General features: G+C 40.2%; 2 protein-coding genes across 2 annotated transcripts in view; one reads left to right on the top strand and one right to left on the bottom strand.

The window, feature by feature from the left end:
- Nucleotides 1-15,408, bottom strand: part of opn5 (opsin 5) — a 34,292-nt gene extending 18,884 nt beyond the window's left edge. Inside the window, exons 1-2 of the mRNA XM_061925269.1 lie at nt 15,316-15,408; nt 4,032-4,172 (exon numbers count right to left, since the gene is read on the bottom strand). Coding sequence (XP_061781253.1) covers nt 4,032-4,158 — 127 coding nt within the window. The 5' untranslated portion in view covers nt 4,159-4,172; nt 15,316-15,408. The remainder of the gene's footprint in view (nt 1-4,031; nt 4,173-15,315) is intronic.
- Nucleotides 8,802-15,999, top strand: part of LOC133572358 (uncharacterized) — a 35,100-nt gene continuing 27,902 nt past the window's right edge. Inside the window, exon 1 of the mRNA XM_061925295.1 lies at nt 8,802-8,877. Within this exon, the coding sequence (XP_061781279.1) occupies nt 8,802-8,877 (76 nt within the window). The remainder of the gene's footprint in view (nt 8,878-15,999) is intronic.

A 15,999-nucleotide genomic window follows, 5' to 3' on the forward strand; every position in this document is an offset into this window, starting at 1 on the left:
TATGTTATTCACATGTGAATAATGCTGTATAATAGACTGTATTTATGTTATTCACATGTGAATAATGCTGTATAATAGACTGTATTTATATTGTTCACATGTGAATAATGCTGTATAATATACTATATTTTAATTATTTACATGTGAATAATGCTGTATAATAGACTGTATTTATACTATTCACAATTAAAAAATACATAAGTGTTTATTGTCTATTGTGAGCGAACTGTGGTGCTGAATTTCCCCCAGGGATCAATAAAGTACTTTTTGTTCTATTCTATTCTATGAGGTACCGCTGCCCGCTCTCTGGTTGATACAGAAGCTGCATCAATGGATACCAACGGGGATACCATGGGGCTAATCTAACTTTGCGGCAAAACAGTCCGTGTAAAATGTCCTGGGTAAATAAACAAGTGAGTATTTTTTTTGTAGACATCAGAGCAAGCGGGATGGCATGAGACGAGAAGAGATGACCCGGGAGCATGCAGGCATCAGAGAAGAAGGGCCATGTAGATCACATATACCAAGTATTACTGTCAATCTGTGACAGCACAAGTTGCCCACTGCTCAAAAAAAGACATCAAAAGTAAGCGTTCAGAGAATCCCAAAAGCATGAAGATCATGTTTTGACTTCTTGCTGGAAGTGAAAAGCTCTGGTGGTCCACCAAGACAAGATGGCGGTTGTACAGAAAACTATCTGATTACAAAATAGGATTAAATCTTCCTGCAAAGAGCAGATGCAAGCAAACAATTCTAACTATGGAATGGAATAAGTCTTGTCAAAAACTATAGATGTCAACATTGTGTACGTGCTGATAGATTCATTTATGATTGTTTATCAAAATATAACTATAGATGTCAACATTGTGTATGTGCTGAAAGATTCATTTATGATTGTTTATCAAAATATAACTATAGATGTCAACACTGTGTACGTGCTGAAAGATTCATTTATGATTGTTTATCAAAATATAACTATAGATGTCAACATTGTGTATGTGCTGATAGATTCATTTATGATTGTTTATCAAAATATAACTATAGATGTCAACATTGTGTATGTGCTGAAAGATTCATTTATGATTATTTATCAAAATATAACTATAGATGTCAACATTGTGTATGTGCTGAAAGATTCATTTATGATTGTCATGTATATCCTGCTATCTTGCTACATTGTGGATTTTGGGGATTATTTGCTATTCATTCAATTGGCAAAACTAATGTGGCTGTTTTGATTTACAAGTTGGGGTGTAGAAAGAATAGAGCTGGTGTACTACACTATTTCACTGAAGGTAATAAAGATGATGTCATAGTCACTGTATTTCACTGCAGATAATAAAGTGTGTGTGTGTGTGTGTGTGTGTGTGTGTGTGTGTGTGTGTGTGTGTGTGTGTGTGTGTGTGTGTGTGTGTGTGTGTGTGTGTGTGTGTGTGTGTGTGTAGTATGCATAGCTATTCCTTTCCCTCCAGTCCTGCAGGAGTGATGATACGTGGTGAGGAGTAGTATCTTAAAAGCAACTTTGACTGTAAATAGAGGATGATTGGTAGCAGTTGCTCTCACATTGGACACGTTGATGTTCTTCAAGACTCACATCCTCCTAAAACTCTCATGCTGCTCCTGGATGTGTGACACAATCATCTCCCTCAACGTGGAACACTTTAAAGAATCTTTCACCTGGGTTCAGTCTCTAGCCATGCACAGACTGAGGCACAACTTTGGTGAAGACCTGTTGGGATCAGCAGCTCATCAGTTCAAGAAGACACATCTGATGACATACCTATGTTGTACACCTGGAGACTAACTGGAACCATATGATGCCGTCTCATGACATACCTATGTTGTACACCTGGAGACTAACTGGAACCATATGATGCCTCTCATGACATACCTATGTTGTACACCTGGAGACTAACTGGAACCATATGATGCCGTCTCATGACATACCTATGTTGTACACCTGGAGACTAACTGGAACCATATGATGCCGTCTCATGACATACCTATGTTGTACACCTGGAGACTAACTGGAACCATATGATGCCGTCTCATGACATACCTATGTTGTACACCTGGAGACTAACTGGAACCATATGATGCCGTCTCATGCCATACCTATGTTGTACACCTGGAGACTAACTGGAACCATATGATGCCCTCTCATGCCATACCTATGTTGTACACCTGGAGACTAACTGGAACCATATGATGCCGTCTCATGACATACCTATGTTGTACACCTGGAGACTAACTGGAACCATATGATGCCTCTCATGCCATACCTATGTTGTACACCTGGAGACTAACTGGAACCATATGATGCCGTCTCATGACATACCTATGTTGTACACCTGGAGACTAACTGGAACCATATGATGCCGTCTCATGACATACCTATGTTGTACACCTGGAGACTAACTGGAACCATATGATGCCGTCTCATGCCATACCTATGTTGTACACCTGGAGACTAACTGGAACCATATGATGCCGTCTCATGACATACCTATGTTGTACACCTGCAGACTAACTGGAACCATATGATGCCGTCTCATTGCATACCTATGTTGTACACCTGGAGACTAACTGGAACCATATGATCCCGTCTCATTACATACCTATGTTGTACACCTGGAGACTAACTGGAACCATATGATGCCATCTCATGACATACCTATGTTGTACACCTGGAGACTAACTGGAACCATATGATGCCATCTCATGACATACCTATGTTGTACACCTGGAGACTAACTGGAACCATATGATCCGTCTCATTACATACCTATGTTGTACACCTGGAAACTAACTGGAACCATATGATGCCTCTCATGACATACTTATGTTGTACACATGGAGACTAACTGGAACCATATGATGCCGTCTCATGACATACCTATGTTGTACACCTGGAGACTAACTGGAACCATATGATCCCGTCTCATGACATACCTATGTTGTACACCTGGAGACTAACTGGAACCATATGATGCCGTCTCATGACATACCTATGTTGTACACCTGGAGACTAACTGGAACCATATGATGCCGTCTCATGACATACCTATGTTGTACACATGGAGACTAATTGGAACCACTTTGCAACAACGCTCATATAAATAATAGTATTCTATATATAAAGTACATTAATGCAGCGCGCGATCACATCTGATAACTGGAAATGTTGCAATATGTCAACAGCCTTAAACTATATACATCAAGTGTTAGCTTGCTACAGGTAGCAATGCTACGAACGCTATTTTTAGACCCATGAACGAGATAGCTAACATCAAAGCTACAAGCTACGAAGAAGAATCGACGGCAAATCCAAAGCGGGACATAATCCATGATGATCGGTTGCCTTACCAATGATGAGTCACGATTGGCTAAGGTTAAGGCCAAACATTACGGACTGGCCAATCAGAAGCAAGATAGATCATTATTAAAATACCATTTAGTTGACGTATTTTGAGGTTTACTCACCTTTTTAAACACAATGCTATTATTATGAACATAACTGTAGCTAATGAGTGTTCATTGAATGTGTCGTGTTGATGTACAGTAGGGAAGGGATTCATATGGCCCCATTCCTGGGTGGATCTTGCATGAGAGGAAGAGGAGGGGGTTAATCCTTTTGCAATGCATGGTCAAAATTGGAATGACCACAAAACACACTTTATGATATTCAACACTCTACTGCTGTCTGGTGATTAAAGTGGATAGTGCCCCCCACCCCCAATTTGTCACGTTACATGTGTCAGGTAAACCGTGACGAATTGGGCCTCATGGAGCAAGCGACTTTTGCCGTGTAGCTCGCTACAATTCTCTGGGAATAGTTTCTCCTGTAGCTTAGCCACATTTAATCCAGAGTAACTAGTAGTTTAACTTACTGCATTTTCCAAATAGCCTGCCCATTACTGTATACATATTATAAACAATAATACACAATTGTAATAATAATATACAATTGAATTAAACATGCATAAATAATGAATAACGGTATAGTGAAAGTATCTAACAAGAGCACTGACCTATGATGCAGATGTACAACGCTGCAACAAGGTCCGCCTCCTTCGACAGTCTGGAAGCGAAAGGATCACCACGGAGGAGATAATGTGGAACGTAAGAAGGCCAGCTCTCGTTCGCCATCACTGCCATCAGTGCCGGATTTTCTGTAGGACAAGTAATAATAGAGTCAACACAATAAGTAGAGACTTTCTGTAGGACAAGTAATAATAGAGTTAACACAATAAGTAGAGACTTTCTGTAGGACAAGTAATAATAGAGTTAACACAATAAGTAGAGACTTTCTGTAGGACAAGTAATAATAGAGTCAACACAATAAGTAGAGATGTTGTGTAAGTGTAATACATAGGGGCGGTATGGCGTAGTGGGTAGAGCGGCCGTGCCAGAAACCTGAGGGTTGCAGGTTCGCTCTCCGCCTCTTGACCTCCACATCGCTGCCGTTGTGTCCTTGGGCAGGACACTTCACCCTTTCCCCCGGTGCCACTCACACTGGTGAATGAATGATGAATGAGTGATAGGTGGTGGTCGGAGGAGTCGACGTCGCCGTGGAAGCAGGAGGAGTCGACGTCGCCGTGGAAACAGGAGGAGTCGACGTTGCTGTGGAAACAGGAGGAGGCGCCGGCGTGGGCGGAGCAGGCGGCTTGTCTGCCGGCGTGGGCGGAGCCAGAGGCGAAGCAGGAGGCTCAGCTGCCGGCTCATCTGCCGGCATGGGCGCAGTCAGAGGTGCAGTCGTCCGGGCTGTCGTTGTCGTGGAAGCAGGTGCTGGTGCGGAAACCAGCCTTGGAGTCGGTGCTGGTGCGGGAACCAGACTTGGAGTCGGTGCTGGTGCGGGAACCAGACTTGGAGTCGGTGCTGGTGCGGGAACCAGACTTGGAGTCGGTGCTGGTGCGGGAACCAGACTAGGAGTCGGTGCTGGTGCGGGAACCAGTCTTGGAGTCGGTGCTGGTGCGGGAACCAGACTTGGAGTCGGTGCTGGTGCAAGAACCAGTCTTGGAGTCGGTGCTGGTGCGGGAACCAGTCTTGGAGTCGGTGCTGGTGCGGAAACCAGTCTTGGAGTCGGTGCTGGTGCAGGAACTAGTCTTGGAGTCGGTGCTGGTGTGGAAACCAGTCTTGGAGTCGGTGCTGGTGCGGGAACCAGTCTTGGAGTCGGTGCTGGTGCGGGAACCAGTCTTGGAGTCGGTGCTGGTGTGGAAACCAGTTTTGGAGTCGGTGCTGGTGTGGAAAATAGTCTTGGAGTCGGTGCTGGTGTGGAAACCAGTTTTGGAGTCGGTGATGGTGTGGAAACCAGTCTTGGAGTCAATGCTGGTGTGGGAACCAGTCTTGGAGTCGGTGCTGGTGTGGGAACCAGTCTTGGAGTCGGTGCTGGTGTGGGAACCAGTCTTGGAGTCGGTGCTGGTGTGGAAACCAGTCTTGGAGTCGGTGCTGGTGTGGAAACCAGTCTTGTAGTCGGTGCTGGTGTGGGAACCAGTCTTGGAGTCGGTGCTGGTGTAGGAACCAGTCTTGGAGTCGGTGCTGGTGTGGGAACCAGTCTTGGGACTTGGCGTGGTGGAGCTTGACGTGGTGGCGCTAGCCTTGGACTTGGCGCTAGCTTAGGTGCATGTGGAGGTGGCCTAGCTGGTGGTTGCGGCTTAGCAGGCCGAAAAACCGGTGGTGGCGGCCGGGCAGGAGGTTGCGGCTTAGCATGCCGAAGGACTGGTGGCGGTGGCCGGGCAGGAGGTTGCGGCATAGCATGCCGAAGGACTGGTGGCGGTGGCCGGGACGGAGGTTGCGGCTTAGCACGCCGAAAAACTGGTGGCGGTGGCCGGGCCGGGTGTTGCGGCTTAGCTAAACACAGTTGTGCCACCCCACTAGCACAGCTCCCAGCACTAGCCCCCCCCCTCAAGACGCGGATACCAGACGCGCTCGTTGCGGTTTGGAACCGTCTTCAGGGGTGGGTGGAGGGAGGTCAGGAGGAGGGCAGAATCCTCCCCTTTAAATTGTCCACATTGTCTATTCATCTCCCCAATAAGGGACTGTAGGGACAACCAGGAGGGAGAAAACAGAGGAGTGGGCGGAGCTTGAGCCATAGTGGGTGGGGCCAAAGTAATTGGGGGCTGAGCTTGAAAGTCAGAAGGTGACTGGGACTGACTAGACCTAGAATTAACAAAAATGTCCTGATAGTGTTTAATTGTCGAATTAAAGTCATTAGGAAGTAGCTGACAGCAAGAATGAACAGAATGTAAAAAAAAATTCTTTTTCTATGACGTCATCAAAAGTGGACGGGGGCGTGTCATCAGGGGGCGTGTCATTAGGGGGCGCCAACGGGATGACGTCATAGCTGCAGTCCCAGTGATTGACAGACCAGCCGGAGAAATCTTTGAAAATGTGGTCATTACAATTACCAACTAACTGAGGAGAATCCTGGGCTGCTTGTAGCTGGCTTCCTACTGTGACGACCTGAGCGCATGGTGATGCGGGGGCTCCTTCTCCCAGGAAGTGTGTCAGACACAGCGTGCAGGTAGGAAAAATGATTTATTAAGAATTAAATCAAAAGGGAACAAACAAAAACGTGCTTATAGCACTTAAGGCAAAAAAACTAAATGGGCTAGCGTGGGAGCTAGCAAGTAACAAGAGCAGGAAACAAAAGTCGTCATCTGTTGTACGAAAACAAACTAGGAAGCCAGACCGACCCACTGGCAAGGCAGGCTTAAATAATGACATTGATGGCTAACAGGTGCGCGTCCGGAAACTCACGCGGCAGGTGAAAACAATAAGCAGCCATGGCAACAAACTCAGGTGCACAAAACTAACAGAAAACACAAGTGCCTCCAAAACCTAAACATAAGACTGATCCGGGCAGCGGATCATAACACTTATTCCCACAAAAAGGGAGAATGTACATTTAAGTGCCAGTAAATGGTACTTATCAGTACTCTACTTATCAGTACTCTACTTATCAGTACTCTACTTATCAGTACTCTACTTATCAGTACTCCCAGCATGTTCAAACGTGTGTCTCTCTGGGAGGAAACTTTGATTTTACAGAAAGTTCTTAGGATTCCACTGGTGAAGACAAAAATGACATAATGTGAGGCATCAAAATGAGTTATTGTGGTTTCAGACAGGATGTGTAATGAATTATTGCATCGTCTCCTGCGCGTGCCTTCAGTGTGAAATAGAAGATTTCATTCACAGCAGGGGACCTGAAGGTCTGCATAGAAATATCTGTGCTGTCCTTGGCAATGTTTCAATCACACACTTAGTCCTTTATTGGCAATGTTTCAATCACAGACTTAGTCCTTTATTGGCAATGTTTCAATCACAGACTTAGTCCTTTATTGGCAATGTTTCAATCACAGACTTAGTCCTTTATTGGCAATGTTTCAATCACAGACTTAGTCCTTTATTGGCAATGTTTCAATCGCAGACTTGGTCGTTTATTATAATAAAAATGTTGTTAAAGATATTTGTTAAGCATTAAGCCTGTGGTTTCTAACAGGTAACATATCAAGAGTTGAAAGACTGGAGACCAACACCTGTGTACAAACTACTGACCTGTTTCTGCCATGACCCTGTTTTGGTTTTGTTGTCAAATGTGTTTAGAATCACTTCCTGTCCTGGTGCTCTTGTTTTGTCAGTATGTCCTGTTCGGTCTCTGTGTTTTGAAGCACCTTTACTTTTTATTCCATGTCCTGCCAGCACACATGATTCTCATTAAATACTTCTACTTAAGTCCACCTGTGTCTTGGTGTACTGTGATTGTTTTTCACTTGTGTCTTGGTGTGCTGTGATTGTGCAAGTTGTCTTTCTTCCACAACTTTATAGAAGCATAAAAAGTATTAAACAATAGATTGGACACATTCATAAACAACAAATAAAGAATATAGAGCTAACATTTCAACAGTGATGGCAATAATGGAAATAAGAGGAGGTAACTAATGCCACAGGTGGTAAAAGTTACAACGAGCTCTCTAGCGTATGTAAAGATATTTGCTGACGTCAACAATTATGACAATAATGAAGACATTAGAAAGGTATGGCATTAGAGGGTTGATGTTGAACTGGGTAAGAAGCTACTTAATAGTGAGGCAAACATACATCTACAGCCCTGATACATACAGTATATATATATATATATATATATATATATATATATATATATATATATATATATATATAATATATATATATATATAACCAACCAGACTACCAGACTATAACCGAATGAGAACAAATATGTACAAGTTCAAGTAAACTAATACCAGAACCAACCAGACCAGAACCAAATAAGAACAAATAAGGTCTTTGTTGCACGTCCCACTGGGAGGAGACCCCGGGGGCAGGCCAAGGACCAGATGGGGGGATTTCATCTCTCTGGCCTGGGAACGCTTGTGGATCCCCCAGGAGGAAGTTGCTAATGTTGCTCTGGAGAGGAAAGTCTGCTGGAGATGTTGTCCCCGCGACCCCATTCCAGATAAGCCGTTGAAGATGGATGGATGTACAAGTTCAAGTAAACTAATACCATCACCAACCAGACCAGAACCAAATAAGAACAAATATGTACATGTTCAATTAACTAATACCATAATTAACCAGACCAGAACTAACCAGACCAGAACCAAATAAGATATGAGAATAGGCTAGAGTTAGTAATTTGACAAGTAGGGCAAGAACAACAACATCTCCTGCTGGGTAAGTTAGTTCTAATGAAGATGCTGCTGGGTAAGTTAGTTCTAATGAAGATGCTGCTAGGTAAGTTAGTTCTAATGAAAATGCTGCTGGGTAAGTTAGTTCTAATGAAGATGCTGCTGGGTAAGTTAGTTCTAATGAAGATGCTGCTGGGTAAGTTAGTTCTAATGAAGATGCTGCTAGGTAAGTTAGTTCTAATGAAAATGCTGCTGGGTAAGTTAGTTCTAATGAAGATGCTGCTGGGTAAGTTAGTTCTAATGAAGATGCTGCTAGGTAAGTTAGTTCTAATGAAGATGCTGCTGGGTAAGTTAGTTCTAATGAAGATGCTGCTGAGTAAGTTAGTTCTAATGAAGATGGTGCTGGGTAAGTTAGTTCTAATGAAGATGCTGCTGAGTAAGTTAGTTCTAATGAAGATGCTGCTGGGTAAGTTAGTTCTTATGAAGATGCTGACTTCAATGACCATGAATGTTCTCCACATGGTTGATTGAGGTAGATTGTTTAAAGGCATTGTGTCTCTTCTTTTGTCATCAGTTCAACTTCAGTTCAACGTCTTTCATAAACAAAAGAAATCAGAAGAACTACCAGTGGTCCAAAAGTGATGATTGAATGAATGAAAAGTAGAAAGCTGTCAACAAGTCGTGACTTGGTTGGACAGAACACATAATCGTACTCACACAATCAGGATATGTTAGATCAAGCGTACAAATCAGACTAGAGGTGGGAATCACGACTCGATTAAGATTCAGAAGCTACGATTCTTGGTCACATCTGTCTATACTCAAGAAATGTAAATATTGGTCACACCTGTCTATACTCCATAAATGTAAATATTGGTCACACCTGTCTATACTCCAGAAATGTAAATATTGGTTACACCTAAAACAGCAAAAGTAGACAACAGGGATGGGCAGTAATCCGCTACATGTAGCAAAGCTACGTACCCCAACTACAATTCCGGGTAGTGTAGCGGTATCGTCGCTACTTTTTGAAGCAGTAGCAATTCCTGTAGCTTAGCTCTTGTGAGAGCCATGTAACGTTGTCACGTCCATAGATTCTTGTAGCGTAGCTCTTGTGAGAGCCATGTCATGTTGTCACGTCCATAGATTCCTGTAGCTTAGCTCTTGTTAGAGCCATGTAACGTCGTCACGTCTATAGATTCTTGTAGCTTAGCTCTTGTTAGAACCATGTAACGTTGTCACGTCCGTAGATTCCTGTAGCTTAGCTCTTGTTAGAGCCATGTAACGTCGTCACGTCTATAGATTCCTGTAGCTTAGCTCTTGTGAGAGCCATGTAACGTTGTCACATCCATAGATTCTTGTAGCTTAGCTCTTGTTAGAACCATGTAACGTTGTCACGTCCATAGATTTGTGTAGCTTAGCTCTTGTTAGAACCATGTAACGTTGTCACATCCATAGATTCTTGTAGCTTAGCTCTTGTTAGAGCCATGTAACGTCGTCACGTCCATAGATTCTTGTAGCTTAGCTCTTGTTGGAGCCATGTAACATCGTCACGTCCATAGATTCCTGTAGCTTAGCTCTTGTGGGAGCCATGTAATGTTGTCACGTCCATAGATTCTTGTAGCTTAGCTCTTGTTAGAACCATGTAACGTCGTCACGTCCATAGATTCTTGTAGCGTAGCTCTTGTTAGAACCATGTAACGTCGTCACGTCCATAGATTCCTGTAGCTTAGCTCTTGTTAGAACCATGTAACATCCATAGATTCTTGTAGCTTAGCTCTTGTTAGAGCCATGTAACGTCGTCACGTCCATAGATTCCTGTAGCTTAGCTCTTGTTAGAACCATGTAACGTTGTAACATCCATAGATTCCTGTAGCTTAGCTCTTGTGAGAGCCATGTAACGTTGTCACGTCCATAGATTCTTGTAGCTTAGCTCTTGTTAGAACCATGTAATGTCGTCACATCCATAGATTCCTGTAGCTTAGCTCTTGTTAGAGCCATGTAACGTTGTCACGTCCATAGATTCCTGTAGCTTAGCTCTTGTGGGAGCCATGTAACGTTGTCACGTCCATAGATTCCTGTAGCTTAGCTCTTGTTAGAGCCATGTAACGTTGTCACGTCCATAGATTCCTGTAGCTTAGCTCTTGTTAGAGCCATGTAACGTTGTCACGTCCATAGATTCTTGTAGCTTAGCTCTTGTTAGAACCATGTAACGTTGTCACATCCATAGATTCCTGTAGCTTAGCTCTTGTTAGAGCCATGTAACGTCGTCACGTCCATAGATTCTTGTAGCTTAGCTCTTGTTAGAACCATGTAATGTCGTCACATCCATAGATTCCTGTAGCTTAGCTCTTGTGAGAGCCATGTAATGTTGTCATGTCCATAGATTCTTGTAGCTTAGCTCTTGTTAAAGCCATGTAACGTCGTCACGTCCATAGATTCCTGTAGCTTAGCTCTTGTTAAAGCCATGTAACGTCGTCACGTCCATAGATTCCTGTAGCTTAGCTCTTGTGAGAGCCATGTAACGTCGTCACGTCCATAGATTCCTGTAGCTTAGCTCTTGTGAGAGCCATGTAACGTCGTCACGTCCATAGATTCCTGTAGCTTAGCTCTTGTTAGAACCATGTAACGTCGTCACGTCCATAGATTCCTGTAGCTTAGCTCTTGTGAGAGCCATGTAACGTTGTCACGTCCATAGATTCCTGTAGCTTAGCTCTTGTTAGAACCATGTAACGTTGTAACATCCATAGATTCCTGTAGCTTAGCTCTTGTTAGAGCCATGTAACGTCGTCACGTCCATAGATTGGACTGTGTGTGTTTGTGTCTGTGTGTGTGTATATGTGTCTGTTTGTCTGTCTGTCTTTGTGTGTGTGTGTGTGTGTGTGTGTGTGTGTGTGTGTGTGTGTGTGTGTGTGTGTGTGTGTGTGTGTGTGTGTGTGTGTGTGTGTGTGTGTGTGTGCGTGCGTGTGTGCAGTCAGCTGACATGTTGTAGTTTGGGAATATTGTGCCCTCCATGTGACCTTACAAGCAAAAATAAATTAACTTAGTCACTGAGTTAAGTCTAATATTTATATACACATACTGTATATTGTATATACACATACTGTACACTGTATTTACACATACTGTACATTGTATAGACACATACTGTACATTGTATAGACACATACTGTACATTATATATACACATACTGTATATTGTATACACACATAATGTATATTGTATATACACAGTATTAGATGTAGTTCTTTACACATACTGCATATTGTAAACACACATACTGCATATTGTATATACACATACTGTACATTGTATATACACATACTGTATATTGTATATACACATACTGTATATTGTATATACACATACTGTACATTGTATATACACATACTGTATATTGTATATACACATACTGTACATTGTATATACACATACTGTATATTGTATATACACATACTGTATATTGTATATACACATACTGTATATTGTATATACACAGTATTAGATGTAGTTCTATACACATACTGCATATTGTATATACACATATTTTATATTGTATATACACAGTATTAGATGTAGTTCTATACACATACTGAATATTTTATATACACATACTGTATATTGTATATACACATACTGTATATTGCATATACACATACTGTACATTGTATATACACATACTGTATATTGTATACACACATACTGTATATTGTATATACACAGTATTAGATGTAGTTCTATACACATACTGAATATTGTCTGTATATACACATACTGTATATTGTATACACACATACTGCATATTGTATATACACATACTGTATATTGTATATACACATACTGCATATTGTATATAAACATATTTTATATTGTATATACACAGTATTTGATGTAGTTCTATACACATACTGCATATTGTATATACACATACTGTACATTGTATATACACATACTGTACATTGTATATACACATACTGTATATTGTATGTACACATACTGTACATTGTATATACACATACTTTATATTGTATATACACATATTGTATATTGTATATACACATACTGTATATTGTATATACACATACTGTACATTGTATATACACATACTGTATATTGTATGTACACATACTGTACATTGTATATACACATACTTTATATTGTATATACACATATTGTATATTGTATATACACATACTGTATATTGTATATACACATACTGTACATTGTATATACATATACTGTATATTGTATACACACATACTGTATATTGTATATACCAGGCCTCACCTGCCATCATGGAAAGAAAAAAAATGTAAAATGAAAAATGTTTTATTAAATTGTTATATGTATTCAGTGATTATACTATAAAGTTATTTTCCATTTAACTTCACCAGTTTTAGATTATTTTTATTTAAAATCGCTGAATTTTCTCATTTGCCGTTCAAATACTGAGAAGAGACGGTGCGGTGAACAGCAGCCAGTTGAGGCACGTCACTCAGTGCCTCAACATGGATTGCGCAATGACTGGGCTAACTGCTGGTCTGCTGTGCAGTGAGACTGTATTGCTATATGAATTATATTATACATTTACATAGTTTAGTTAGCTGAGGTATATAATGTACAGTGTATTTTGTCAACAACTGTATGTGTGTAACGTATTTCTTGTGCTGAGCGATCATAAAACGGCTGCAAAAGACGCACTGGCTGAGGCTCGCCTCCTGCACCCCCGCCGTAGAATTGTTATATCACTTAAACTTTCCACGTGCAAGATTGAATCTATTTAAAAAAGTTATTTCATAAGAAGCCAAAAAATGCAAAAACAATAATGTTGGTGTTGGAGGAGTTGTGAATGACTGCAGAGACACAACATTAGGTACACCGGCAGACTGCAGGTGTACCTAATTCACAACTCCTCCAACACGAACATTATTGTTTTTGCACTTTTTGGCTTCTTATTAAATAACTTTTGTAACCTATTTTTATGGGCTTTCCTCTTTGTGATGTTAAGTTCCTGTTATGCGCTGTTATACAGTATATGCCTTGAGCTCTTATTTTGAAGGCGCTAAGAGCGAAAGTGATGACACGTTGGAGTGGAGCGGAGGTTTTTGAAAGAATGTAAATAAAGTGGTCCTCGTGTAAACTGGAGCCTCCGTGTTTGTTATTTTGTAGTTTCATACAGTATAGGCCACATTTATAAACCCTCGGTTACACTTTTTTAAATAGATTCAATCTTGCACGTGGAAAGTTGAAGTGAGGGCTTTAGTTGATATAACACTCTCGTCAGGGGATGCATTCTATGGCGGGGGTGCATTAATCCAGCACAACAGCGGAGCATGGGCTTCATTTATAAGTAAAGGTAAGACCATAATAACGTTTTTTTTTTATTAAATGTGCTTTTTTGTGTGCTACAGTTTGTATGTGTAAAGTTAAAGTTAAGTTAAAGTAGCAATGATTGTCACACACACACTAGGTGTGGTGAAATTTGTTTGTCTCAAAAATAAATACTTTCAATACTGCAGTATTAACTGTTTGTCTCAGAAATAAATACTTTCAATATTGCATTATAAACTCTTTGTCTCAAAAATAAATACTTTCAATACTGCAGTATTAACTGTTTGTCTCAGAAATAAATACTTTCAATACTGCAGTATTAACTGTTTGTCTCAGAAATAAATACTTTCAATATTGCATTATAAACTCTTTGTCTCAAAAATAAATACTTTCAATACTGCAGTATTAACTGTTTGTCTCAGAAATAAATACTTTCAATACTGCAGTATTAACTGTTTGTCTCAGAAATAAATACTTTCAATACTGCAGTATTAACTGTTTGTCTCAGAAATAGATACTTTCAATATTGCAGTATTAACTGTTTGTCTCAGAAATAAATACTTTCAATACTGCAGTATTAACTGTTTGTCTCAGAAATAAATACTTTCAATATTGCAGTATAAACTCTTTGTCTCAAAAATAAATACTTTCAATACTGCAGTATTAACTGTTTGTCTCAGAAATAGATACTTTCAATACTGCAGTATTAACTGTTTGTCTCAGAAATAAATACTTTCAATACTGCAGTATTAACTGTTTGTCTCAGAAATAAATACTTTCAATACTGCAGTATTAACTGTTTGTCTCAGAAATAAATACTTTCAATACTGCAGTATTAACTGTTTGTCTCAATAAATACTTTCAATACTGCAGTATTAACTTTTTGTCTCAATAAATACTTTCAATACTGCAGTATTAACTGTTTGTCTCAGAAATAGATACTTTCAATACTACAGTATAAACTGTTTGTCTCAAAAATAAATACTTTCAATACTGCAGTATAAACTGTTTGTCTCAAAAATAAATACTTTCAATATTGCAGTATTAACTGTTTGTCTCAGAAATAAATACTTTCAATACTGCAGTATTAACTGTCTGTCTCAGAAATAATACTCATGTATGTTTTAATACATAAAGAAAAAAAAAAGAAAATACAAGTTTCTTCCATCCATTCATTTCCTACCGCTTGTCCCTTTCGGGTGCTGGAGCCTATCTTGTACTTCCTCAGCGACTTTGCAAACATGCGTCGGGAAAGTTTCTAAGGTTTTGAAGTGACTTTTGTAAGACTAATTAGTCGATCTTAAACACACTTTTAAAGACGTGGAGGCTCACCTTGTGCTCATCCGTCACTGCTGCACACACTTAGGTCCTCTTGGCAGATAAACTAACTTAGATCCTCTTGGCAGATAAATAAACTTAGATCCTGCTCGTCTTGGCAGATAAACAATAATAATGATAATAATGATAATAATAATGGATTAGCAGATAAATTAACTTAGATCTTGTTAAATAAACATCAGCAAAGTGAAAAGATGATCGCTGAAGTCCAATAGTCCCGTGATGCTGCCTGAAGGCTGCTGTGTAATAATAATAATAATCATCAGCAGCAGAGCAGCAGAGCAGCAGAATCCTCCGCCAAGACTTTAACGCGCTGCTGTCAAGCCTGAGTGGAGACACAAAACTACATCCGGTTGTTACTTCCTTCAAAAAACACACGACGTCTCTACTTCCGGTGTGTGTCATTACAAGACAACATGACTTCCTACATAAATACGGTGGCCCAGATCGGACCAAAAATAATAAAATGCATCTTGAAATGTTTAATTAAATGTGTCATTTATCATTAAATCATGAAATAATTAAACCAATTATTCAATTTGTGAAATAAGTCAATCATGAAATACATAAATTATATGTAATTTTAATTTAAATGAATGAATGACACAACATTAAAATACAGTAGTGTAGTATACCTAAGTATTCATTAAGTACCACCATAATGACAACATTAAATAC

Source organism: Nerophis lumbriciformis, linkage group LG29, assembly GCF_033978685.3.
Source record: "Nerophis lumbriciformis linkage group LG29, RoL_Nlum_v2.1, whole genome shotgun sequence".
NCBI classification, from domain to species: domain Eukaryota; kingdom Metazoa; phylum Chordata; class Actinopteri; order Syngnathiformes; family Syngnathidae; genus Nerophis; species Nerophis lumbriciformis.